Here is a 26,388-nt window from a genome sequence, read left to right on the forward strand (position 1 = left end):
TCAAGCTGCGCGCGGGACGACCGGAGCTGCCACGAGGTGCTGGCGTGTGCGCCGCTGATGCCAGAGACGCAAGTAGGCAAGGAAGACGACGGCCAAGCGAAGACACGGGCTCAGAACTGGCATGCGGTGAACGAGAAGAAGAACCGCTGAGAGAACACGAACCAGACACACCAAAAGGGCCATATTCACATGTGCGGATGAAGATGCATATCGACGCGCACACACAAAACATCAAACAGCATGCACATATCCATATATATCCACATGTATACATATATATATATATATATATATATATGCATTCATATATGTATACCGCTGACAGGAGGCACGCAGATCTGGGAAAAGGAACTTAGTGCTTCGGGGTACGTTGCTCGACTGGAGGAGTCGAAAACGCGGACTCGTTGGGAAAGAGATACGTTCGCTCCGCTAAAAGAAAACCACCGAATCTACGCTTCTGGAAATCATACGAACAAGACATGACATTTTACTGGCAGCGTACACAATTCCACGTAAACCACAGATGTGCATGTATCGTTCCAGACCTTCCGGTCAAATATATATATATATATATATATATATACATACATATGTACATATTAATCAGAGATGACGGAAGACCGAGAGGAAAGACACAGGTATACGGGCACACACACGCACACAAACATATATACATATATATACTTTTGTGTGTGTTGCCAAGCCACGCGTGCGACATGGATGTCTACATGTTTCGGCGCATGCAAATATAAAAGCGGTACCTGTGCCGCCACAGCCGAAGCGAAGTGCCATGCCGGTGATGTCAGGGCGGTAGAAAGAGAGGAGCGAGAGAAGCCAGAGCAAGCCAACGACCTGAGAGGGTGACAAGCAAAGACGAAAAGGTAACTTTTGACTACTTTTGACTACCCAAACCAGGCCTTGATGAGCAGCACACCTATCCCTAGAGATATACCTGTGTGCAACGCAAAGGCTCAGCATCTACTCTCCATGTCGTAGTGCAGTTATCTCGTCGCCTTTTTTCTACACTGAAGAGGGCGCCCTGATACTGACGCGACCGCAACCAAAGCGGCAAGTTTGGGCAAGGACAAATTCGCATGTTTCAAAAGAAAAGCGGCGCCTTCACACCGCGACAAAAAACCGCGACTTACCACTTCCCTACGCTGTCGCAGTTTTTCGTGCGCATACAGAATGGCTGCTGTCACCTTCAAAAGGCGCTTCTGTGCAACAGACACCAAAACACAGAGAAGATGGACGCAAGTCGCCACCGAAGCGGAAACACAGAGCCCCAAAAACGGGCAACGACAGGCGCTCGACGCTCATACACCTGCGGGGAGCCATTGCCATATATATATTATATTCTTTTGTGGGGTTTGGGTATAAATACATAGATATGTGGAGATGTAACTATACGTGAATGCATATGTGTATGCGTCAGAGTATGTATACGCATGCACGCGTCTACCGGAAGTCACCTGCAGACTGAACCGTTGCGCCCCAAAAAAACTCTGTTAACCGACGTCCGGTTCTACGTCACAAACTCCGCGAAGCAAGAGGCAAGCATGCACCTCTCTGCCACCATCCACATTGACTTACGAATGTGAAATATCTATCGATCGATATATGCGCATCGACACGCAATGTGCATTTATGCAGGTGTACAAATATATGCATTTTGAGCATTCCATTCAGTTTTGGAATTTCGGTGAGGCATCAACTGACATGCGCTCTTCGGAGTTGGACATGGAAAGACTGCGGCACGGCAGAACTTAGGAGAGACTTGAGAAGAGAATCTTCCATCGTCGCTTCGTCTGATTGCTGCTGACTCTCGAAGGCCTGCAGTGACGAAGGTTTTTGTCCTGGTGAAACAGACAGACATCCGAAGAAACGTGTGAAGGGTATCTAAGACGTAGCCTCACGGAAAAGCCGGTAAAGCACGGAAAGTAACAAAATCTCTCAGCATAGACGCTCGATTGCTTTCCTGTCGTACCCGATGCTCCCTCTATGCGAATATGTAGGTAGTACTCTTTGTCGGCGCGCAGCTACACACTCACACGCAGACCGAGGTTCCCCTTCTCTTTCTACATGGATATAACGGACTTTCGAGCGTTTGCATTTATGCAAGATTGCACGCACGTTTTCTTGGGAAAAGCTCTTGGATCCTCGGGCATTCCCACTAACCGCCATATCGCACGTGGCTGTTGCACTGGAGTGTAGGCCTACACGTATCTGCTGCGTTTTGTCATGTAGAATAGCCACGCATGCATGCATGCATGCATGCATGCATGCATGCAACGGCACAGATTTACAGATATATAGCACGACGCGTGCATCGGCAGACCGAAAAGAAATACATATCTCCATTTTTGTTGCACACATGCATTGTTTTCATCCGTTTGCTAAATTGCTTGAAAATCAAAGTTCGACACGGCTAGACCTAAAGCTTCTCGGCGTTCCTGCGGGCGCGTAAGACCTCTCCCTCACACGTTCTGTTTTCCTGAATTGGTTTTTCTCAGCCTCTACCAAAATGCGTCTCTATCCTCGCCGGGGCTTCATGCGTGGCGCGCTTTCGTACCCGATAATTGAGATTCTGCGCCCTTTCCCGGCTCGGCTTTCTCCGCCTGTGCGTCGCTGTCCAGAGCCGCCTCGGGAGGTTTCCTCTTCGCATCTGTCAAGACAGAAGCTGCTGCGATCGCGGCTTCGCGTGTGTTGGAAAGCGGCGTGAGGGAGAGCATGAGGCACAAGACACCCTGCAAATGGAGATGGCACGAAAGACAAAACGAAGTTCAAAGGCAGAGACAACTTGCGACACACACGCGACGCCAGTGATAAAAGAGGAGACGGAAACGGGGGAGACGGCAACCAGAGACGTTCACGTAAACTACTGAAGGCAACAGAGAGGACGAAAACGAAAATAACACGTATGGAGACACAGAGACGACGCGAAACGCATCCACGGGGACTCGATGCATCGATGTGCATGTGCGTACATGTGTGACTAGGTGTATAGGCATGGGGATGCGGTTCTGCATATGCATGTATATATGCATACAAATGTCTATAGATATGCAAACACGCAAAAACGTATACACACACACAACGGAAGACATCTCTTTCCGGATTTGTGTGTATGGTGTGTTCATGTGTGCCAAGCATCTGAAGGATCCTGCGCAGCGCTGCACGTCGAAAACGTTTTCACTTTTTCAGAGCGTTCGATGCCTTGTTGGTCGGGTTCCTTCGTGTTGGGCAAGTTTCTTAACATTTCGAGAGCCCACCATCAACAGGAAGATGAGAGCGAAACTCGTTTGCGGCTGCGTTGTGGCCACCATCACGCTCGCGAGACAGCAGGCTGACACGAACGGATTCTCCCAAGTCGGAATCGCGGCGACGCTCTCTGCGAGGCCGCTCAGCACGCTGTACAGACACCGAAAAGAACCCAGAAAGGGCGAGGGCGGGTGAAAAACGCGAACAAGTGAAGATCAACCGGACAAGCAAACGCGTGGGGAACAGCCAGAACGTGAAGCGAAGAGAGACGAAGCGACGAAAACGGGAAAATCATGCACGAGCGCTTACTGAACGAAACAGACAAAAACAGGAAGGCAACCGAGGCTAGGGAAGACGCGGTGCAGAGACAGAAGGCGCGCGAAGAGCCCCTCAAAAAGAGTTTTGAGAGGGGACAGAGAGAGGGGAAAGGCACGAGAGAAGCCTCAGAGCAGAAACGCCCTCAAGCAAAAACAGTGTCACAGGACTGGCTTCGACCAGGAACGTGAGCACGACGCGGTTTATATACTCGCTACGGAGCCGGAGTAAGAACGACACCAGTAGAAGTAGCAACACCGAATTAAACGGAAATACATATATATATATATATATATATATCAATGAATGAATAGTGGACATTAATGGTGTCTTGGCACTGGGGAAAAAGCTATATTCTATACCGATAAACCCCCTAGAGAGAATCGTCAAAACGAATATATATATATATATATATATATATACATCTCCTTGGCAGATTGGTTGTAGGCGTACCAGTCCCACGCGAGATGTTTGAGCCTTTTGGCATCGTGCCAGAATTTTCGGAAATTTAGGGGAGGCAGCGAGGCCTCGTCCGCGGAGTCGATGATGGGGAGGGCGAGAGCACACATCTCGGAGAACCAACTTCCCTGTTTTCTGGACGGGCAAAGAAGCGGAAAACCAAAGAGTGCTCACAAGATGCACAGAGTCCCCCAGGCGTCCGCCTAACGCCAACCTCACTCACGCTCAAACCCCCTTGCGTTGCGCTTCTCGCTGTTCTTGCATATGTTTCGCCCTCGTTCTGTGTTGTCGAAGAACAACACCGTCGCGTTCCCGAGCCCGACGCTGTCGCTTTTCGCGACGTTCTTCTCGCCTGTGTTTTCTTTCCTCGCCGCGCTCGCCTCGCTCACTTTTCTGATCCAACTCGGCCCTTCGGGGTGCGCCCGACGACTTGCAAGTTGAACAAGCAGCGCAGTCGGGGACCGCAGGAGTAGCCTTCAGGCAGCAACGGCGGCCTCGGTTTTTCTTCCCAGTCATCAATCACGGTGGATCTCGACTCGATGGTGAAGGACGAGGATCTCAGACCCGACACCTGGGGAGCAGACGCCGCCGCCGCTGCTGCGACGTTCACCGTGCACGTCAGCAAATCGACGTTTCCAGCGTCGACTTTTTCCGCACTTTCTTGAGCAGCCTCGCGGGCTTCTCGCTTCACTGGCGCGTCGAGCGTGCGCGGCGCGGGATCCCCTGTCTCCGCCCCGTCTGAGCCTTCGGGGCCGTCGAGGCCGGAGGCCTGGGCGGCAGCGGCCTCGGCGTCGAAGATCTGCTTCGTCTGCAGGAGTTGAGCCGTCGCGTCCGGAGACACCAGCCTCTTCTCGCCGAGAATAAACGGCGAGTCCAGACCCTGGCAAGAAATCCAGTCTTCGTTCTCCTCCCGAAGAAACTGCGGCGGAAACTCCACTCTGTGCGCATCCAGAGACAGCCCAAACGGCAAAAAACGGCAGAGGATCTGGAGAGTCTCGGAAGAGACACACGACTCGCCTTGAGAGGAAACGCCGCCGCTTCTCTCGACGGAGTGACAGGGAGAGAAAGAGAACGAAAAGGAGGCGGGAGGCGATGGAGAGGAAGGGCTGACTAGGGAGGTCGCCGGATACGGAGAAGCGCATTGCGGAGAGACGGGCGAAGCCAGAGAGAATACAAGAGGGGCGAGAACGCGGAAGAGAGAGCGAGAAATGAACAGAAGGAAAGGGATCTCACACGTGCGCTGAGAGATTCGGAGGGATCAACGAGGAAGAAGTCGCAAGATTCTGTGTCGATGCCAATGACCGACTCAGAACACATGCCGTGACGGACACACACACCGGGGTGCCGACGACAGGGAAACCAATGCATGCACACCGCGCGATGGGACGCATGCGTCGCAGCGGGAAGTCCTTCTTTAAATCAGAAACTCCCGGAAAAACGGAGACTTTGGACGGAAAACGGTAGTACTATCAAGCCTCTTCTTCCAAACAGGTTTCATGGAAAACCTAAAATTCGCATGTTTGATTGACATTTAGCCGCTAACATACAATCATCCAAGATATACTTAAAATCTATCGCAGGTTCGGTCTCATGTCCCGCTATAGTTTATAGATCACATGGTTACGGTTTTTACGGGTGAAGCACCAACGCGAAGTAGGCGTTTGCACAGAGAGAGAATCACGCGGAAGCGCGCCGTTCGTTTCAAGCAAAAACGCGGCATTTTTCTGCCTTCCAAGCGACGTGCAACAAAGCTTCAGGGGAGGGAATAACGCGAGCGAGCGCGCTCTTACTCGAGATCGTAAACCTTGAAAGGAATCATCAGCTGGACGGGCATTTCGAAGACACCCAGCAAGTCGTCGTCTGCTATGACGCCGAGAGTGACGTCTCGGTTGAAAAGCTCCACTCGCACCACGCTGTACGGTTGGTGGATCTGTTGTTCACGACACACACGGCAGCAAGAGCGAAGGTGACCGCGTAGTCAGACGCGAGAAGCGACACAAACAAAAACACTCCTGGCTGCAATCCCGCAGTGCCTCTTTGTCTTGAGGATATGCAGCGTCTCCGACATACATGCCCCTGTAAAACGCCGAGAGAAAAGCTTGTGTGTAAGACATGTACGTGTACCGCAGCCAGTAGGTATGTGGACACTCACCACAATTTTTTTTAATACGGACCTCCGGCATCCATATCCATATGTCTCTCTCTATATATAGATAATATTTATATTATATTTATTTTTTTTGGTAGTTGGGTTCTAATATACGGACATGTGGACTGGTGTATCGCATGCTTACGGCCGGCACACTGCTGGAGTTCCGCATGCGCCGCGCTTTGGAAGGCTTCACTACCGTGACGCGAGGAGCACGTGCGGGTCGGCCGGTTTTTGCACGAATCCCCACTTTCCCTCTCTCTTGCCCCTTTCGCCTTCAAAGCGGGAATTTGCTAACCTGGATCTCAATGCGCTCATTAAAAATGGTGTTCGGCAATCGGGCTTCCTCCTTCTCGCCCTTGACGACAGCGGCCGTCTCGTTGATCGCGTCCGGGGAAATATCCAGAACTGCGCTGCGGTAGACGGGGACGCCGTTCAGGCTCACACGCACTGAGCGAACAGACACACGTGGAGAAAAGAGTGAATCCACACGGAAACGGGTGCACATACAGTGAAGAGTGAGCGCGAAGACGATCTCATGACCGCAGGTAGGCGTCATAGGCAGACTCCCAGAGCCTCCGCAAGAATCAAGAAGCACGTGCGGGGGCGGAAGGACACCGCGATTCTCATTTACACTGGCAAAAACGACTCCTTTCCTCGTAGCTTACCGTAGCCTCGCGAAGGCATCAGATTGCTCACGGTGAAGTCTCGGCGCTCCGCGCGAGACAAGCTTGCCGCCTCGCCTTTCTGTCCCTCTTCGCGGGGGGTAGTCAGCTGATGCAGTTCAACAGGTTCTGCCACATCCGTCACTTCTGGAAGAAGATACGCGAGAAGGATCTGCAGGCGCGCGTAGCCTTCCTGGGAGATTCAACACGGACAGAGCAACACAAACAAAGAGAGACAAAACCACATGACTCACGCAGGGGTTGTCGACAGGCACTGCAAATGGCCTGCCACCTTCACCTTACGGTTTCGCGCCCATAAATGAGTGATCGCGCGGTGTTCAGGCCATTCACACATGTGTACATGTCCGAATATACGGCCCCCCCAATAATATATATATATATATATATATATATGTATATATGTGCGCGTTGTGATGTATGTGTGTGTACGCGAGGGTGCGAGATCAATAGCTGGGGGTGCGCTGCACTTCCTCTAGACGCGGTTTTCTTCTCACCGTAACGAGGCCATCAGCTGCTTCGTCAGGGTGTGCAAGACATTTCCACCAACTGAAGCGGTCGGGATTGAGAGTGTCGACAGGACTGCGCATCTCCTGATTTAGTGCGTTCGAGGTTGTCTTTGTTGCCATCACGAGGTGATGGCCCAACGGCAGCACTACATTCGAATTTGTCGCTGAGGAATGGGACGCCGTACACACGAGCTGTTTGTGCATGCTTCCTCGGCGAGTTGTCTCCTTGCTTCGTGTCGCAGTCCCCATTGTCGCCCACACACCGAGAAAAAAAGGAAAGTGCGCGAAGCGCCTCAGCACACTCTGACGCCTTCGGGGCGGGACGACCACAGAACTGGGAAAGCCGCAAAACTTGGAGTCAACACAACACACACGACTGCAGAAAACTCCAGGCAGCTGTGAAGCCACAACGTCGGTGGATCCAAGAAGGGAAAGGAAGGCCGGTATCTGCCCAAAAGCAAAAAAAAGGTTCTCTGGTGAAATAAGGAAGATAAATCCGGAGACGATGAAGGCCGAGCCGCAAATGAGCGAAGTAGGCACGGGGTTGGCAGAAGAGGCTTCTTGTATGTGCTAGTGCAATAGCGCAACGGCCAAAAAGTGCGGAGGGGCGTGCTTGGACCACGACAAAGACCACGCGAATCGAAACCAACTGAAAAAAGCCGCGAGAACAAGAGCAGTGTTCCGAATCTGAACGATTGGATTCCGACCTAGTCAGCGCCTTTTTCTCCAAACACTTGGCGCCCTCCCACATCGTTCGCTAGGTACGTTCTGTGGTTCACTTTGCAACCTGCATCGCGGCTGGCCGAGAGGAGAGATGCTGAGAAGGTGCCGTCGCTTTGCGGTTCAATCGCAGACGGCAAAAACGGAAGCTCACCAGGGGGCTAGCGCTACAGCGCAATCGGCCTCGCCCAAAAGTCGCGCGGCGCCTGGGAGAGATGGCCCGTCGATGTGTACGAGACGGCTAACTATATACGTCAGAAACAGCGACAGCCCTCCAGGTTTGCTCGAGCCGTTTTGTGAGTGATGAGTTGGGGTTCGGCAAGGCATCCGCAGCCGTCCAAAAACAGTGTGCAAGGCCGCCAAGAAGGGATAGGGGGGACGTGGGTGAGGCTCGAGAGATACAACAGGATTATGCGGTTGAAACGGCGAAAAAGACAGGACGGACCTAGAAAGGAGGGAGAGAACATCACATCTTTTTCCGCTGCAATCAGGAAAACCAGCAAACAACGGAGTCACCTTGATACCAACCCCGGTACGCAGCCGAGAACACCGAGAATTTCCACTGCTGCGGCTGCAGGGAGAAGGCGTACAACTTCTCTTTTCTAACTGGAATTGCGGCTTTGTCTTTGCGGCGGAGGAAAAGGCAGTTAGGCTCATCCGGCAATCGCTTTCTCGGCCAAGACGTTCGATTGCATGTACCGAATTTTTTACTGGCATGCAGGTGGCCAGAGCCGCGCGTGTGTGGCGCTCTGTGGCAGGTGACCGACACGGCGGTTTTCGCAGGGGAAGAATCCGCCTTTCATTTGAAGGAACAAAAGACGAACCTGCCAAAAGGGTACGCCCTCTCGCGTCAAGGGGCGGTCAAACAGCGTCTAGGGCCCGGTGGAATGTTTGAGAACGAGAGTGGAAGCGTGGTCCAAAGTCGCATTAAACCGCTGTTACTTTGTTCACCGTATACACGCGAACTGCACGTCCACGCAAAATGGAGTTCTTGCCTCTCGGTAAGCATCCGCGAGGAAACATTCAATATTATTCCCGTGTATGGGAAGACTGCGGACACACTGGAACTCCTACTTGTTATTTCTGGAAGAGACACTCTAGATACGCATGGCAGATCGTGCCTCATCGGTGTTTCAGTTTTGCCTGGAACCGTTTCAAACGTGTGTGAAATGTTCGTTGGCAAGCTGCGATTCGTGCGTGCGCAAAAGGGCTGTAAAGGCACGTAGAATCGAAGCCGCTTGTCGACGATGGGGAGACAACACCATTCATCTCTCTGTTTCGGCCCTGCTGAAATAAAACGGCTTCGAGCGGTGGGACTGCGGCAAAAACCCTACAGTCATCATTGAGATTCGGAACGCTTTGGCACACCCACACGAATGTGTGAGCAATCTTATGTGTAATTGAGCAAACCGTGTCGTTTCAGTCAAGTCTGCTCAGCGTTATTCTTTGAATTAGGTATTTTTCCGCGAGCACTGCAGCCTCATCCCAAGCCTGTTGGAGTGTTATCTCAGGCGAGAAGGCGTAGAGGGCATGTTTGTGTAAATTTGAACTTTTGTATCATTGGTCATCCGAGACTCTGCGACGTTGAAAACGAGCCGTAGGGAAGCGCAACAAGAACTGCCTTTGCCGTTCCACTGACGCAATGATAATGAACCGTTCGACTTTCGGTCGGTGTTACGGTAGTAAAAAGGCTTTAAAGGATTGCTGCTTATCTTTGCAAACCGGCGAGAGCTGTTGTCCCGTCACCCAGCTCGGCTAGACGTCACTCACGCTCAAAACTTGGAGGGGCGCCGTTTACAGTCGGGGCTGGATGCACAAGACGGCGAGTATTGCGTTGCCGCGTACGTGGTTGTTTTAGCTGGTGCGGAGGTTGGCAAGGACGCCATTGTGTTCCAGTAAAAACATTTCCCCCTGACTTCTTCCGATCTTTTCTGGTCCGTGCCGTGGCGCGCTAACCGTTCTGATGCAGAATTTTTTGCTTCCAGGCGTGGCGTGTGTCGTGCTCCCGCGCAAGTTAGGACAGTAGTGTGATGGGACTTCACGTGACGCTTTGAACGCTTTTTTCGAGCTTCGCACTTTCTTTTGCCTTGTTTTTGTGGCAAGATGTCCCAAGTGCTCCTCGCGACGGCAGCGTTGACGGCGTTGAGCGTGAGTAGCAGCAGCCTGGGCCTAGCTTCACGGCTAGGTGCTCTGGTAGGCGCCTCGCGCACATCGCTTCCAAGGCCGGAGGATGAAAGGCACGATAGGGAAGGTTCTGCTAACTCCATTGGACGAGACAGTTTGCCAAAATCTCTCCTGGCCACTTTCGGTGCAACCGCCGCTGCGGCGGTTCTCCTCAAAGGAGGCGACATGATCGAGACGGGCGCCCGTACTTCATGGTCTCTCGGTGGCGACAACACGCCCCGCGCACTGGTTGATTTGTCAACGGTGATGAAGTTCCTGGCCGGCATATCTGTAGGATGGCAAGTCACGCGTCTGGTAAGGGGCTTTTGTCGGTGGGATGAAGCCTCCGAGCCTTCTGGCGATCACCGCCAAGACGCCTTCGAACCGAGACCGCTGCATACAGACGGTCAGTCGACCGCCGCTCCTGAAGCTGATGAAGCCTTGCTCAGGTCGACGGGTGCCGGGCTGACTCTCGCATTGCTGGGGGGCGGGGTGATGGGGTTGCTTTATTTCCGGTCGAACGAAGACAGTTTCGACGATGTGCTGTGGAATTCGAGACTGAACGTCGGAGCAACCTTACTAACTGGAGCGAGCCTCGGTGTTGCTTTGCGAACAGGAAAGGCCTTGTTGTCGTGATGCAGGAGGCACAGTACAAAAGTAACAAAAGTAGTTTGTTTCGTCGAAAAGTGGACGCCTTCAGGCCTCGCCTCGGCACGGGGCTGACGACGTCCTGGTGATGGCGGCTCGGCCAAATTCTCTGCGTAACGACGTTACACTCCTTCCACGTTCATTTTAACAGTTCTTTAGACGGTGTGGCGAGCTTCGATTCCTTGTGGTGGCCAGCATCATGGCGAGGGGGAGCGTCCGTCAGCTTTTCAACTGTCAGGTGTGATTCTTGTGTCCACACCGCTTGACACGCATCAAGTGTGTGTGTATTGAGAGAGTGGAAGGTTCACTTGTGAGTTCTTCTCAGCTGCGGTCTCGATCGTGGCAGTGGCCACTGGGGTCCGCTGTTTCTCTTCGTGTTCTGACCAAAACTCACGCGTGACAGATTGCTTTCCTTGTGGCGGTACCTTTGCTGACGTTGCCGAACGCAACCACCGAGATGTTCGTTTGTGTATCCCGCCAGCGGAGCTTGCGCTTCTCGGTGTCAAGCGCAGGATACCGGTATTCGCCATGAAAGAGACGGGGAGACATGTGCAAACCTGATTTTTCCTTGTGTGCCGAGCACTTGTCAACCTATGACTGCATTTCGCATATTCTGTGTGTCGGAAAGGCAGTGCCTTACATGGCTACAAAGTGTATCACTAATGGGATAGGCATTCTTGCGTTCGAAGAGTATGGCTTCTGGTCTTATACCGGGGTGGCCGCCTGACCACGATAGACACCATACACAGATTTTTTTGCACATTTACGGGTTCACGCCGCGAGCTACGCTTCTCAGCAGCACATCGATAGCAGTTACATTTTCAGACGCTGTCGCTGCTTTAGTCCTGGAAGACTTCTGCCGTTCAGCGCCGAGGGCAGCGTCTGCCTGCACTTGAAATTTCCCGTGACCCTAAAGAAAGCATTCTTCCTAGCCACGCCGCGAATCTGCCGCTTCCTTTTCAGAAGCTGAAACCTGGTTCCACTTGCCTGAATAAAAACGGACATGGCAGCATTCCCTTCTCAGATCTCTCTTGCGCGATATACAGGCCCGTACATACGGGTCGGCCGCATCTGAACGCATGCATGCAGGTCCGTTCCGTAAAAAGACGGTACAAGCGATGTGAAGACGCTGACGCTGGACAGGCACAGAATTCCACTGAAGAGCCTCGCTGCTCACTTTCGCGATTTTGCTTTCAACGGGAAGAGGGAACTTGTTCGCACGTTCCACGTGCTCCCGCGGGCCCAGCCTTTTTTGCGAACAAAGCCTGCAGCCACGCTTGCGTTGTCTAGGCGTGTGCCGCCGCAGTCAAGACTTCCACTTCCCTGGTCCTTCATTTTTTTCCATTTGCCTCTTCTCGTCCAATTGTTCTTCCCGAGGGCACTCCTGTTCGCGCTGCTCGCCCGTTCGTGAGGGCGATGTTCCTTCCTTCGAAAACGTCTAGGCGCGCCTCTAGTTCACGCGGCAATCCAGCTTGTCTACCGTTTGTGGCGCATGCGGCACGATCTGGCGTTGTTGGCTGTGTTTTCTACCGTACTTAAGACACTGGCTCCTATCTTTTTTCAACGCGCCGTGCCGATGGCCGGAAACTCCCCCCTTCCCTCTGCCGATCAATTTTTCTGAGCAACCGGCGTGGGAGGCGTGCCGAACCGCGGCACCTCGCAAACACCACGCCAAGCAGCGATACGGCTCCCGAATGCTTTCCAGCGTTTCAGTTTTCACGTCCAGAGATTGTTTGATGGGGAGCGAGCACGATTCCTCCTTTGAAAGGTCGAGGGATAGACGCCATCTTCTCGCCACGCGGCCGCCTTTTTGGCCCTCACGCGTCGGTGGACAACTGAAGCCTCCGTTGTGGGGTGTCAGCCGAAACCTGTTTCGTCGGTTTCGCCTCGCAAATTCTTCGCCTGTCGGGGTTCTGACTGCGTGCCTCTTCTTTCCTGAAAACGGTCGGAAGGGAAAAACCTCTCAGTGCGACACCCCCCGCGTTCTCTCAAAAACGTTCCTGTGCGCTCTCCCTCGTGTGCATTTCCTTCGAAAGGCAACCTCTGAACCCGATTTTGCGGCCTCGTGATTGAGCGTGCCTCAAGCAACCGACCTGTGCATCTGCAACCGGACCTGTGCCCGCCCGCCCGCCCGGTGTTAACTTCTGCGGTATTTTCCCTCCCCGTTTTGCCTTCTCTTTTGCTTGTTTTGCCGCGGGAAAATGGAGCGTTTTTTCCTGACAAAAGGTGAAGAAGAGCCGGAGGTTCGCCGGGCCAAGCTTCCCTTGCTGGGAAGCCTGGAACCCGTGGCGGCTTCCCCGAAAGACGCAGGCGCATCAGCCGGCGACGACGATGATCCTTTGGACGCCTACATGAACCAAATTTCCGAACAGATTCAAGTGGAAGATGAAGCTATTCGACAGCGACAAGAGCGCGAAGCAGCTGAAGAGAAAGCCGCTGGAGGCGCGGGGCGAGGCGCAACTTCCGGGGCAGAGGCAGACCCGACTTGTGGAAGATTTGTCGACGATGATGACCCTCTCGCCGACAGCTACGCGTATGTTTTGGATCAACGACAGAAGGTAAGACGCTGCGAGTCTCGGGAGGCTGCAAGCAATCGAACAAGGAGGAACCAAGGAAGAACGGCGGGGAACATTTCATTCAAAATATTTATTTATCTGTTTACCTTACAATTCACTAATTCAATTATATTATATATATATATATATATATATATAAGTAGTTTTGGAGAGTTTGGTTTCTGTTCGACTGGTGGAAAAGAAAGGAAACTGTGTCGTGGCTGTGAAGCGTACATACCGGCCGCCAGCTTCCAACGCGCGAAGAGGGGAAAGGAGAGAGAAGGGACAGAGAGGGAGAGCCAGAGGACAGAGACGGTAGGCAGGAAGCGTGCGTGTCCGATGATCGACGAGCGGGGCCGCGCCGCGCGAGAAGCTGAGATTCTCAGAGACAGAACCCGAAAAGACGGGCATGCACACATGGAAATAACGAGAGTGAGAAAGGCGGGAAAAATGATAGAAACATGTGGCAAGGGACAACGGAAAGAGGGCAGAGGTAACCGAGCGCTAAGGGGGTGTCAGCAGAAGGGCCTTCGCGTAGCTCACACATACACTCTGGACGGCGGCGCATCGCCAATGAAGACATTGCACAACGTATAATGTAAAGTAACACACATATATAAATATATATACATCTGTACATCCATACATCCATACATCCATACATCTATAATATATATATATATATATACATCTATACATATATATATATATATATATATATATATACATGTGTACATATATATATATACATACATACATCTATACATCTATACATCTATACATATATATATATATATGGCACAAGACGACGTGAACACGCGTAGAGAGTGCTTTCTTGACGGTCGCCTTCCCTTTTTGCTTCCCTTTTGGTTTCGTATTTTTCGCCTGCGTGTGTCGCTCCTTTTTACGATCCCTCGGTCGCTGTCTCTCGGGCTTTCCTTTTCTCTGTGTGCTCCGGCTGCTTGACACTCGCGCGTGTTACCGCCTCTTTTTCCCGGCTCCTTTTTCTTCGTATGCCCGCCGGCTGCTCCCGCACAGGCACCGTCCGCATGCGGTTGTTTTTCGTCCCTTTGCTCGTCTTTTTCGCTAAACAGGAGGCCGAGGCACAGGCTGCGAACCTGTTGAAAGCAAGAAGGAAGAAGACACGGGGCGGAGATTCGGACGACGACTTTGGCGGAGAAGATGGCGAGGTTCGAGGCACGAAACAGCTGGCTTCAGTGGACCATAGCATGTGAGTGTGGGACTCGCGGGCGTCGCGGCCCTCTGCGTTGTTGGCGTTTCTTTCCCGCAGAGGTTCTTCCTCTCCTTGTCGTCTCTGATTGCCGTGTCCTCGTTAAGTTTCGTAGGTGGCGTTCGTTCTGGGGAAAACGCCTTGCGAACCCCTGTGACTGCACTGCCTCCGCGTTTCGTTTCCCAGGCTCGTCTACCCAGCCTTTCAGCGCGACATTTACACCGAGGCTGCGGACCTGTGTAGCCTTTCCCATGAGGCTGTCGGCGAGCTCCGCGCGTCGCTGCAAATCCGGATCACGGGTCTGAACGCTCCTCGCCCAATTGCGTCCTTTCTCCACCTCAAAGAGTCTCTGTCAAAGGTAGCGAAAAGACAAGACACCACATCGCGCGACGCAGAACTGCGCCAGACAAAAACAGCAGAAAGCAGCGGGTCGTGAGTGTGTCGTGGGACGTCGTGCGTGTGGGCGCAGTTTCGAATCACTTACAGAACTCTGTTTGCTTCTCACCGTCAGTTTCCCTCATGCACAGCCTGAACCGGGACAGAAGGGAAGGCGAAAAGGAGCAAGAGACAGACTGCGGGGACAGCGACCACGGGGCCCGAAGGACCGAGACGAACTTACGGCAGGGACTGGGATGCCGCCTGAAGCTCGCTCCGCACCCTTGGATGAGGCGGCCGGGCCAAACCGGACCCGTGGACTGTCCACGCACCAGCACCGGGTGGAGACACCTTGGCGAATCCGTGGCTGCGGTTTTTTCCTCACTGCGTTTTCTCGCATCCGCGCTTGAAAGAGCCTGCACGGAGACAAGCACTCCGAGCGCTGGGTCCTTCCCTGCGACACTCTTCAGTAGACAGCGTCCGGCTGCTTCGGGGCGGGAGCAGTGTCCGAGAGCGCCGCGACTGTGCCGAGTGTCGAGAAAACGCGGCCCCGGGCTGTGTGCTGCCTTCCGTCAGGCGCTTTTCGCTGGAATCAACAAGCGAGGCTTCACGCTGCCGACGCCCATCCAGTCCGCAGCCATTCCCTGCCTAATGCGAGGCAGAGATGTCCTAGGATGTAAGATGGACTGCCGGCGCCGGTGATAACCACATGGATCCGACGATAGGTCTATACACACGCCTCCACATACCTTATATATATATATATATATATGTATATGTATAAGTGTACATATGTCTGGAGGGGCCGAGAGAGGGAGAGCGCGCGGGGTAAACACAGAGAGACGCGGGAGAAAGGCGAAAGAGCAGCAACGGAAAAGGCCGTTTCCCTGTCTTTGCAAAGGTTTTTCTGCACACGAGTTTGATGTCGCGTCGCTCTGCGAGTGGGTAACGGTCCCGCCGGGTTGCTGATTTTGTCCGCGCCTCCCTCGTCCGTTTCGTCCGTCTCTTCTGGTTCTGCCTTCTTGCCTCTTTCCGTTCGCGGGTAGGTTCACCTTGTCTTCTTTCTGCCTGTGTGTCTGTCTGTGTGTGTTGGGCGCCGGTGCCTCGCAGTGGCTGAGACTGGCAGCGGCAAAACTGCAGCGTACCTGATCCCTGTCCTTGCGCGCCTCCAGCACCTGAAGGAAGAAGAAAAGTGGCCGAAACAGCATGTGGTTTTCGCCGACAATCGGCCCGAGAAAGTTGGAGCTGCGCTTCGAGCTGGACCCGCCGCGCTGATTCTCTGCCCCACACGGTCCGTTTACTCTCCGCTCGTGGCTTGCCGTTGTCTGTCTCGGCCGCAGTTTGTGGCGTCGTGACCTCGCGGCCTTCGAGCCTCATCCAGCTGCAATTCGCTTTTTCTCGAGGCGGTTACAGGGGTGGATGTTCTCTAGTGGCGTTCGCGCTCGCGCGCTGGAGTGTGGGTTTGTCCGCATTTCCCTCTTGAGAGTGTCTTCCTCTCTCAGTTGGCCCTCGCTGCGAGGCCAGGGTTAAAGCGCCGGCGGGGGAGGGGGGGGGGCCGGCTGCTCGGAAGCTTCCCGGGCTGTCGCGACGACTTCCTCCGTCCGCGGTTCGCGCCTCTCTGCGTCTGAGTTGGGCGGTGCGGCAGCGCGTGTGTTCACTCTTGCTCCACGCGCTTTCTGCCTTTTCAGGGAGCTGGCAGTGCAAATTGACGGCGAAGTGCATGCGCTCCTCGCCAAGGCGAAGCTGGCGCATGCGGCGGTGCCGCTGAAGCATGCGCTCCTCGCTGGCGGCTTCGACAAAACCGAGCAGTACAAGGCGCTGAAGGTGGGCGTGGATCTGGCTGTCGCGAACCCCGGGCGCCTGATCGATCTCGCGACGATGAAGGGGCTCGAGGACGTGCTCAAGAAAGTTGTCATGGTGGTGATCGACGAAGCGGACAAAATGGTGAGACTGAGCTCGAGAAGAGAAAGCCGCAGTGTTGGGACAGGCGACGAAACACGGGAGAACGCGTAGAGCGCGCGAGGGAGGCGAAAATAAAAAAGCGACAGATGCAGAAGGCGACAGATGGAGTGTTGTCAGCGAAACAGTGAGAGAGAGAGAAGCGAGCGAAAAGGACAAGGTGGAGAGACAGGAGAAAGGAAAGGGGGAGACGCAGCAGAAAGGGAAAGGGGGAGAGACAGGAGGAAGGGAAAGATGGAGAGGAGAGCCCGGAGAAGGCAGAAAACGCGCACGTTTGGTTGAACCTTTTCGATTTGGCAGGTCCAAATGGGATTCGAGAATCAACTTCGCAGCATCTTGAGCGCACTGCGCCCAGACCGGATCACGTGCATGTTCAGCGCGACGCTGCCACAGCGCTGTGAAACGATAGGCAGGTGAGGAAGACGTGGTTCTCTCCAGCGGGAGTCCTAAGAGGCGTGTGGCGCCAGAGAGGAGCTTTACACAACCGGATGAACACTTGGTATCCGCCTTTCAACATTTCGCCCCACTGAGTTGCCCGTCTCCAGTGTTCAGCCCTATCTATCTATCTATATCTATATCTATCTATGTATATCTATCTATGTATATCTATCTATGTATATCTATCTATGTATATCTATCTATCTATATCTATCTCTATCTATCTCTATCTATCTATATGGATATCGATCTGCATGGACCCATCTGTATACATTGATCGATGTATATCTTTTTTCGAGTTGGTGTGTTGTTTTCTTTTCCATCGGTTTGTACCTTTGGCATTCGCTTCAGAAACCATAGCTGTGCTTGCCAGCGTATTTTTGGTGAAACATGCCGTTCTTTGAATCACGTGCATATTCCTGAACCTCTACTTTAATAGGCCTGTGGACATGAACCTGGGTTCGTTGCGGGTCTTTGCTTTCGAACTCCGCGCCAGAGGATCGCTGCGTATACATCACGTATACCCATGCCAGTATCTAGCCTATACATGCATGAGTATATGTATATATATGCACATACACATATACATGGGGAGAGGTTGGGTTGTCTTTTCCATCATTGCTGGCCTCCACAGCCTAACCCTCCCCCCCCCCTCACCCCTCCCCGTCCCCGCGCTGACTGCTTGTTCCGCTTCTCGCAGGCACGTTGATTCTCTTAGCTCTCGACTACGCATGCGCGTGCACGAAGTTGAAGATGTGCAGGTTTGCGTGCGTCTCTACATATCGCCGACTTCTTTGTAGGACGTAAAGGGACATGTCCTTTTGTTTCGCGTCTCTATCCGGGCGGTTGCGTTCTGTCTCTCTCTGCTCTTTTCAGGCAGTTCCTGCGCAGCCCTGTGAAGATCACCATCGGCGAAGGTGGACAGGTGCGTTTGTTGCGTCGACTGGGCTTTCTTGCCTCTGGATCACGTCGGCTGCGATCTCTCTTCCGCCTACCACGATATAAATTCCTTGGTTCTTTCTTGGGTATTTCCTTCTGTCGTCTCGCCTTTCTTCGCTTCCCCTTTCTTCGGGTCTCGCCCCTCGGCCGCCGTCCAGTCATGCCTGCCTCTTCTCTGATCGCGCAGGCTCGCGGCTCCCCTGATCGAGTTTAGCTTCACACTCCTTCGCGCATATCTGTTTCCCCTCTTGTCTCTCGGCTTCCGTGGCCGCACGCAAACGTCGGCCTTGGCGCGTTGCCCCGATTTCCGTTCAGGCGGCGAAGTCTGTTGAGCAGAACGTCGCGATTGTCCACAGCGAGGAAGGGAAGTTTCACTGGGTGGCTGCACACCTTCTGTCTCTGCTCTCGTCGTCCGACCCCGGCCAAGAGCCCCCGTCGGACAACGGCCGGGTTGCAGTGGTGTTTTGCAACACGCAGCAGCGGTGCGAAGATCTGGCCTTTCTCCTCGAGGCGGAACTTTCGGCGCAAATGGACGACCTCGCTCGCGCGGCTCTCGCGCCGAGCTCCTCTGCGTCGCCGGCGCCTGGGGTGGAACGGGCAAAGCGCGAGAGAGACGAGTGCCAGGCGGGCGCGAGGGACGAGGAAAAGGATGCGAACTGGGGCGTGAAGCGAAGGGTGACTGCGACGAAAGAGTTGACCCGAAACGAAAACACAAAGGCGGCAGCTGCGCGGCTGCTGCATGTGGAGCTGGACGGCGAAGGGGCCGACGTCGAGGGCAAGTTGTTGAGGAACGCAGAACAGACGTTCAAGTGTAAGCGTTTTGAAGTCGGGCACGCGGCAGAACCCTCGGCTTGGAGACTGCAAGAACGGGAAGAGGCGACGGCGAACGGCAGAGACGGGGATGAAACACTTCCAGGGCGAGGACAGCGAGAGGCACGTGCAGAGACACAGATGGAGAAGACACCTCGCGCAGGGAGAGCGAGAACAGAAGAAATGAGAGGAGTAGGAGTCGCGGAATGGGGGATGTGGCGGGTCGGACCTCGTTTAGGAAGTCGGTGTGTGTGCCGGCCGTTCTCTGGCACGCCTCCGCGCGAGCGCGAGCCATGCGCGGGTTTCGTCCTCGTTCTTGTTTCCGCTTCCGCGCTTCCTTTCAGACGTCGCTGTCGTCCACGGCGGCCTTAACCAGACCGAACGGTTGACTGCAGTGCGGCGTCTCCACCGACACCTTTTGAAGCCGCCTCCTCCCCCGGTGTCGTCGCTCCCTCCTTCCGTCGATGCTGCGTCCTTAATCTCCCCTCTCGTCCTTGTCGCGACTGACGTTGCAGCGCGAGGCCTCGACTTCCCCGCTGGGCTCTCGCTCGTCGTCAGCTACGACGCCCCAGCAGAGGGTGAGGTGTACGTACACCGCATCGGAAGAGCCGGCAGGGCCGGTCGACGTGGACGGTCTTTTGCGCTGCTCACGCGAGCGGAGAAACGCTCTGCCGCACTTCTGGTCGAGGCGATGGAGGTAGGAAAATCCACGAGAAAAGAACGAAACTCGGTGTCGTGCGTCCTCTCTTCTCCTGCCGGGTTCGCTTCTGGTGTCCCTGTTTCGTCCGTTTGCTCTCTCGCCGGCGCCATCCAAATTCGTTTCTCGCCCCGCAGGGGCGTCTCTTTCCCCTCTGTCTCTGGAGGCGTCCGCTCCCTTTAGAGTATATCCGTTCTCCGTGGTGTCGCGTTCGATCCTCACCGGGTTTTGGCGTGTATCCCGACTCTGCTCGTTTTACGCAGGCCGTCGATCAACAGGCTCCGCGGCAGCTCCTGGACATGGCGATGGGATACGGTGTGTAGAGCGAATGGCTGTTTTCCCGAGGAGAAACCGAGTGTTTTTTTTGTTTGTGCTTTCTGCTGTTCCTTCTCTCTTCTTCGTCCTGTCCTCCGGCCTTTCCTTTCGCTTCCTTGTTGGCGTCGTTTCCTCCTCTCGCCTCAACATGCGAATGTTAGGTTTTCCATGACATTTACTTGGAAGAAGAGGCTACAATGACAGTCCGTCCTATCGCGCGTCTTTCGTTGCACTCTGACCTCCGTTCCCGCCGTGGTTCCTTTTTTCTGCTTGCCTTCCTCGCGCGTGCGCTCCTTTCGCTCGCTCGTCTCCCATGTGTGTTACCGTCTTTCTCTTGGTGCTTTCAGCTCCGTTCCGGAATGCGCGACTCGCCGGCATGAAGATGGAAGAACCCGCAAGAGGGAGGAAGAAGAAGGGTGACCACCGTCAATCCGCCAACGCCTCCTTCGGGCTCGGGTATGTCGATCGTCTCGCGGCAGCCGACAACACCTGCCTGGAGCGTCTCCGAACACCGATCCCGCTTCGCTCTTCCTCTGCGTTTGTCTCTCCTCTTTCTTTTCCTTCGCCTGTTTTGTCTCATCCCCCCCTTTCTCTCACGATGCGACACCCCTCCCGTCACCCGCGTCTCATGCTCCTTGTCGTTTTCTGTCGGCGCGAGCTCCAGGTACCTCAGTTGTCTCTCGTGAGGGACGAGACGTTCGTCTCTCCTCGTTGTCTAAAGTGTCCTTTCGTCGCCTTCGCGCTTTCGCGCCCTGTGTCCCGCACCTCCACGAGACTAGACTTCTCTCTCCTGTTTCTTTGAGGCTTTCCTTCCACTGTCCGCATTCGAGTTTCTCGTTGTTCTGTCTCTTCAGCTACACAGGGCCTCAGTCGAGCAGCGCCGCTGAAGGCTCGCATGCGAAGAATGTGTACGCAGCAGCCGCCTCTGCAGCCGCGGCGGCGATTTGTCTCCAGAAGGAGCAAGCGATGAATCTGAGAGAAGGCGGAGTGCCTGTCTCGGGGGCGACCGGCAGTTCCGCTGCCGGGACGGCAGGGGCGAAGCGAGGCCGGTGGGACTCGGACGAACAATCGAAGAAGGGCGAAGACGGGGGAAGTGGACCCGTCACTCTCGAGCAGCTGCGGCCAGCCTCGTCGTCTCTGTCGTCCTTTTCGTTGAATCCTGGAGAGGGGAAGGTGGAGAACGGCGGGGATTCGCGCGCGCAACAGCCGCGCGTTGTCGGCGTCGATGACGAGCTTTCTTCCGATGACGAGCCGGCGGTTCCGGCAGCTCCTTCCCGTCCGGGTTTGCTCAATCTGAGCAAGCGAGAAGAGCGCCGGAGACAGTGGGCAGAAGAGGCGGAAGCTCGGCGCGAACAGCAGCTACAGAAAGAGCGCGACGCCGAGCGACGAGAGCGCGTGTCGCCTCCCCGGAAATCCTTCACGGAGCGTCGCCCAGGCGCGGGGACGAGTGAAGAGAGGAGAGCGGGAACGCGAGAGGGACAAGGGACAGGCGCGGAAAGCTCTTCCTTCTCTGTAGGAAGTCAGTCTGTGGACGCGAGGAGCCGTGTTCAAGCGGGCTTTGCGTCCGGACATCAACACCCCCAGGCGGCGGCGCATCACGTGGTGAACGCGCATGCAAGGCCGGGGGACGTGCGGTCGAGTCCTGCGTCTTTGCATTCCTTGTACGCCGCCTCGCAGCCTCAGAGCGGCCACGCCGGCGCACCTTCTCCTGCCTACCCCCCCCAACAGCTGAGCGCTGTCTGGGGAACCACCACGCCAGCCAGCGGCGGAGACGCACAGAGAGATCGTGCCTGGGGTCAGGGTTCCCTGTGCACCTCGGCGTATTCCGCTGTCCCGGCACCTAATGTGCATGCATCGTTTGGAGCTGCAGGTGCGTCTGGACGCGTCTCCGACCCTGCCGCTGCGGCGGCTCTGGCGGCAGCCATTGCGCATGCACAGCAGGCGGCGGCGCGGAGAGACGCCGGAGGGAGATGAGCGACACGTGAGAGAAGATCGAGGAGGCACAACGACAACCTGAGAGAGTGGAACAGGGCGGACGAAAAGGGCGGGACGGTGCGCTGGAGAGGAAGGACGGCAGCAGGAACGGTGAAGAAGAGAGCGCACATGGTGTTACGACGAAGAATCGTGAGGGCAAAGAAACGGCGACGGGAACGAAGAGATAGATGTTGGAGGGGGGGAGACATGAAGAAGAAGAGGGGGTTAAGTGGGTGAAGTGCAGAGGCGGAAGAACTCCGAAAGGGGGTGAAGAGCGCCAGTGATAAGGGACAAAACGCAGAAAACAGAGACACAGAATAGAGCGAGGGAAAGAGCGAGAAGGTGAAAACCAGTCAGTGCGCAGAGACAGAAGAAAGAAGGAGGAGAGGGCGAGAGGCGAGAACAAACACTTCCCGGAGCGAGAAAGAAGATTGACGGAGGCATGTGTGAAACATAGAGGGGAGAGGTTGGAGAGGGAGAGAACTGGAGTTGGAAATGGGTATAACTGGAGAAGGAACCAGAGGAGAGGGGGAACCCCTTGTCCTTCCCTGCGGTGTTTGCGGAAATTGTCGTACTCTGTCCAGCTGCCGCCAAACTGGAAGACACCGGAAGTGCCTTTTCTTGTCCTGTTTTTTCTGGCCTACTTTCGTGGTGTTTGTACACGGCCAAGTGTTTTCAGTGCGTTGTGAGAGTAGGGTCCACCGCCCTCTTTTCCGCTTTTCCAAAGTGCCTTTTTCGCCTTCCCTCCGTGTCTCCTCTTTTCTCCGCCTCTCCCGTCTGTAGTTCTGATACTGCCTCACTGTTGGGACGATGCGACGCTCTGTCAAAAGTGGTGTTTCCGCGTTTGTTTTGTCATTTATTCCTGTTCACTGGGATTTTCGGTGCTCTCTTCGGAAATGCTAATTTTGTCGGCTTTTCGTCTCTTTTGATTCACACGATTACGGCCCGGCGTCAGGCCTCACATCTCTGCTCTTTTGCTCTCTCGCGCACGTCTCTGGTCCTCGTCACCCGGTCGTTTCTCTCTTCTGCCCTCCCTGTTCGACTGGTCCCTTTCTCGGAGGCGACAAGTTTTTTCCGCCTGTATGGCGGGTGCGTGCCGTTTCCCCTTCTCTCAGCTGCGTTCTGTCGATCTGTGTGACTTGCGTTCGGCGTTGCGTCGGCCTGTCTCATGTCGCGTCTATCTTCCCCGTTTCTCTCCGGCCAGTTGTGGAATGAGCGGCAGAGAGTTTGGTGAGGGGTCTCGGTGGCCGTAACGCCTGCTTGCGGCCTCTCCCTCGGCGTGTCTCGTTTTTAGCGCAACAGGAGAAGACACGGATTTTTAAAACTCTCTACACACGTGCCAACAGAACCACACACGCTCAACGCCTCGGGCACTCAAGGGAGATAGACACCCCCCAAAAAACCAGCAATCTATATATACATATACATATATATTCTCTAATTATATGTATATAATTATACATGCATGCCAGTGCACGTGAGCAGCGAATGACCATTTTGATATATTCACACTCCGTGGCAGTGTGTCGTGCATCACGTCATCTCTCAGTGGAGTTGAGAGCGATTCTTCTCGTTCGCCACTTTCTGGAAACACGAAAACCTAGCTGGTCAACAACCTTTTTCTCTCTTCTCCTCTTGGCAGTCACACCACTGGACGGTGTCGTCAGCCTGGTGTGCCGTCGTCTGTTCCCTTTTCCCTGCTCTTGGTTCTACCGGCTCTACTCTGTGCCTTCTCCCTGCCTCCCGTGTTGCTTGCCAAGGCACTCAATCATGTGAGTTGTGTGGTCCCTGGAAACTTAGACTTGCGACATGAGTGACGAAGAAAAAGGCCTTTCTCCCTTTTCCTGCGGGTCGCCCCGTTTCGTGGCCATCGACGTCCACGATTTCTTTCGAAAAAACGACCGGAGGCGAACAGCGAACCTGACAGCGAGCGACTGTTTCTCTCCCGTTTGTTCTCTGGTAAATCGAGTACTCAATCAGCGCGGCCCAGATGGGACAGCGAATAAACCAGAACACGAGATAACTGCCTTGCGCAATGCGTGCGTTGGCCATTCTGCTCCCGAACCGCCAGAGCTGAAAATTGGAGTTGCAGTAAAAGAACGAGGCGAAAAGCGTCTGGTACGCCGCGGAACAAAGACCACGGAGCCTCAAAACCACACACGGAGCGGCGCGAGAAAACACGTTATCCGAGCAGTTCTACGGCCAAGTCGTTTTCCGTCCAGAACAGTGCCTGTTTCCCCATCGTCGGCTGCACGTTCGTCAATATTCACGCCCCTGTGGCGTTGTCCGTCCCGCCAAACTTGTGGAGAAAAGAAACTCATCAGCTTACGGTGACTTCAAACCCAGATCCCAAACCGCAGCGCCTGGCACTTTTGGACGGGATTTCCAGTCGGTCTCAACCCACCTGGATTTTCTCCTTTCCTCGTGAAATTTCTCAGGTTTGCGTTTACGTCCCGGAGATCGAGGGAAAACCGAACTCTCGCTTTTGCATCCATACCTGTTCAGCCTCTCCAGGAGTACTTTGACGCATCGATCTGAAAAATTAGCGCAGAACCACCCTCGTGTGACCGCCTTTCGCGCCAGAGAGAGGGGCCCCGCTGTTCCCCCTCAGGCGCGCTTCGTGGCATCGATTTCTAAAATAAAGACGTGTCTGCCGGAATTGGACATCCAAAAGCGTTTGCCTGACACCCGCTTGTGCACCAAGAAACGGAGAGGGCGTGGATAGAAAGCCCGGGAAAAGGAACGAGACGGTTTCTTCCTCGCAAGCACGGGAAAACTGGTGGAGTCTGAAAGAGGCAGGCAGTCAAGCTCCTCCTCTGCCTTGCAGCAGGTGAACAGCCGAGAGTCTCTTGAAGACAGAAATGGTTTGCTTGAACGCCAGCTCCAAAAGACTAAAGCAAAGTTCTCACATGCACTCTATGCAAACACGTCAAACGAACCGAACCGCGAGCAAGCTTTTAGTGCCAAACGTTTCACCTCGCGGTGATGATTTTGCCGCATGCAAACTCACGTTCCTCGGCACCCTATCAAACGTTTTCCTCCACTGCATTTTTACCGGCGGATGTTTGGACTTCACCTATTTTCCAGCTGACTAGTATCACGGCAACTCAGGGACTGCCAGTCGGAATCCCCATGTATGCGCCTCCCTCGACTGTTTGCGAATGCCGTATGAGCAAAGCACGAGAAGCGCCGTACTGCATACACCCTCTCGAAAAAGTCCAAGTAGACAGGCAAGGGTAGTGAACTCCGCATTGCGCGGATCTGTGGCGCGTGTCTTCCTTGACAAGCTACAAAACATGCAGGATGGAGTGTAAGGTTCCCGCTTCAGATCTCGTTCAGAAACAGCAGCCACAAACTGAACCCCAACTTCGGTCCTCTTCCGGACCCCTGGCCCGCAGTAGAAACTCTCTGTTTCCTACCTTTGAATGCGCGGCCAAGTCGAAAGGCGCGTCGCCAGATTGCTGCTCCTGGTGACCTGCATCATGGAAGACAGGAACTTTACTAGTGGGGAGACACACCGGCTCCTCAACTTCGCTCGGTTTTACCTCGTTGTTTTTCACCAGGAAAATTCCTGAGCACGATAACAGCCGCAGTTGCGTTGTCTAACGACAGGCTGCAGAATGCAGAAAGCTATTTTGGAAACGTCCTGCTGTCATCATAATGCGTAGAAGTGTTTTTTTCGAGTGGTCGGACCGCCGCAGTTGGCCCCGGTGCATGACGACGGACGGGGATGCACTCCCTCAGTCCTCGAGGATTCGTTGCATCGAAAGTCGATCGTGTGACTTCCTTGCGAAGTCTGTGCATGCCAAAAATAATCTGATTTCTCCCTGGTCCCTGATGCGGAGCCAGGCCGTGAGGCGCTCTCAAGTTCTGCTCAGCGGCTCATGGTGCCAAAACGCCCGAATGCTCTTGCCCGGACCTTAACTGGATCCTTCTCTTCCTCCCTCCCTTTCTTTCCTCCTTTCCGTTGTTCTCTGTTTCGCTCCTCCGCTCCGTCTTCGTTCCCTCCGTTTTGTCACTACTGATTAGTTAACTGGAGGTCTGGTTGTCTTAGGTGGTAGTAGTATCCTTTGTTCTCTTAACGCCCTTGGCTATGTAGTCTTGCGGCGTTCAGCCGCTCCGCACCAGCAGCCGGTCCGGCCTCGGTTTCGAGTTTCCCACTTGTCGAGTCCGTTCCATCCGTTCAGC

General features: G+C 54.3%; 3 protein-coding genes across 3 annotated transcripts; 2 read left to right on the top strand and 1 right to left on the bottom strand.

The window, feature by feature from the left end:
* Positions 1 to 7,625, bottom strand: NCLIV_021720 (conserved hypothetical protein; the record flags this gene model as incomplete). Its single annotated transcript, XM_003882366.1, has 12 exons — positions 1 to 146; positions 762 to 852; positions 1,149 to 1,217; positions 1,720 to 1,856; positions 2,573 to 2,747; positions 3,273 to 3,411; positions 4,030 to 4,170; positions 4,425 to 4,973; positions 5,826 to 5,965; positions 6,483 to 6,634; positions 6,853 to 7,042; positions 7,365 to 7,625. The coding sequence occupies 12 exons, from the start codon at positions 7,623 to 7,625 to the stop codon at positions 1 to 3; spliced, it is 2,190 nt and encodes a 729-aa protein (XP_003882415.1).
* Positions 7,626 to 10,199: 2,574 nt separating this feature from the next.
* On the top strand, positions 10,200 to 10,895 carry NCLIV_021730 (conserved hypothetical protein; the record flags this gene model as incomplete). The annotated part of the gene is made up of 1 exon (XM_003882367.1): positions 10,200 to 10,895. The coding sequence occupies one exon, from the start codon at positions 10,200 to 10,202 to the stop codon at positions 10,893 to 10,895; it is 696 nt and encodes a 231-aa protein (XP_003882416.1).
* Positions 10,896 to 13,108: 2,213 nt separating this feature from the next.
* Positions 13,109 to 22,200, top strand: NCLIV_021740 (putative ATP-dependent RNA helicase; the record flags this gene model as incomplete). The annotated part of the gene is made up of 13 exons (XM_003882368.1): positions 13,109 to 13,465; positions 14,557 to 14,693; positions 14,880 to 15,051; positions 15,645 to 15,744; positions 16,179 to 16,359; positions 16,757 to 17,012; positions 17,328 to 17,440; positions 18,342 to 18,390; positions 18,720 to 19,215; positions 19,559 to 19,911; positions 20,175 to 20,226; positions 20,574 to 20,682; positions 21,081 to 22,200. The coding sequence occupies 13 exons, from the start codon at positions 13,109 to 13,111 to the stop codon at positions 22,198 to 22,200; spliced, it is 3,495 nt and encodes a 1,164-aa protein (XP_003882417.1).
* Between the last annotated feature and the right edge of the window lie 4,188 nt (positions 22,201 to 26,388).

This window comes from Neospora caninum, chromosome VIIa (assembly GCF_000208865.1).
Source record: "Neospora caninum Liverpool complete genome, chromosome VIIa".
Lineage (NCBI taxonomy): Eukaryota > Apicomplexa > Conoidasida > Eucoccidiorida > Sarcocystidae > Neospora > Neospora caninum.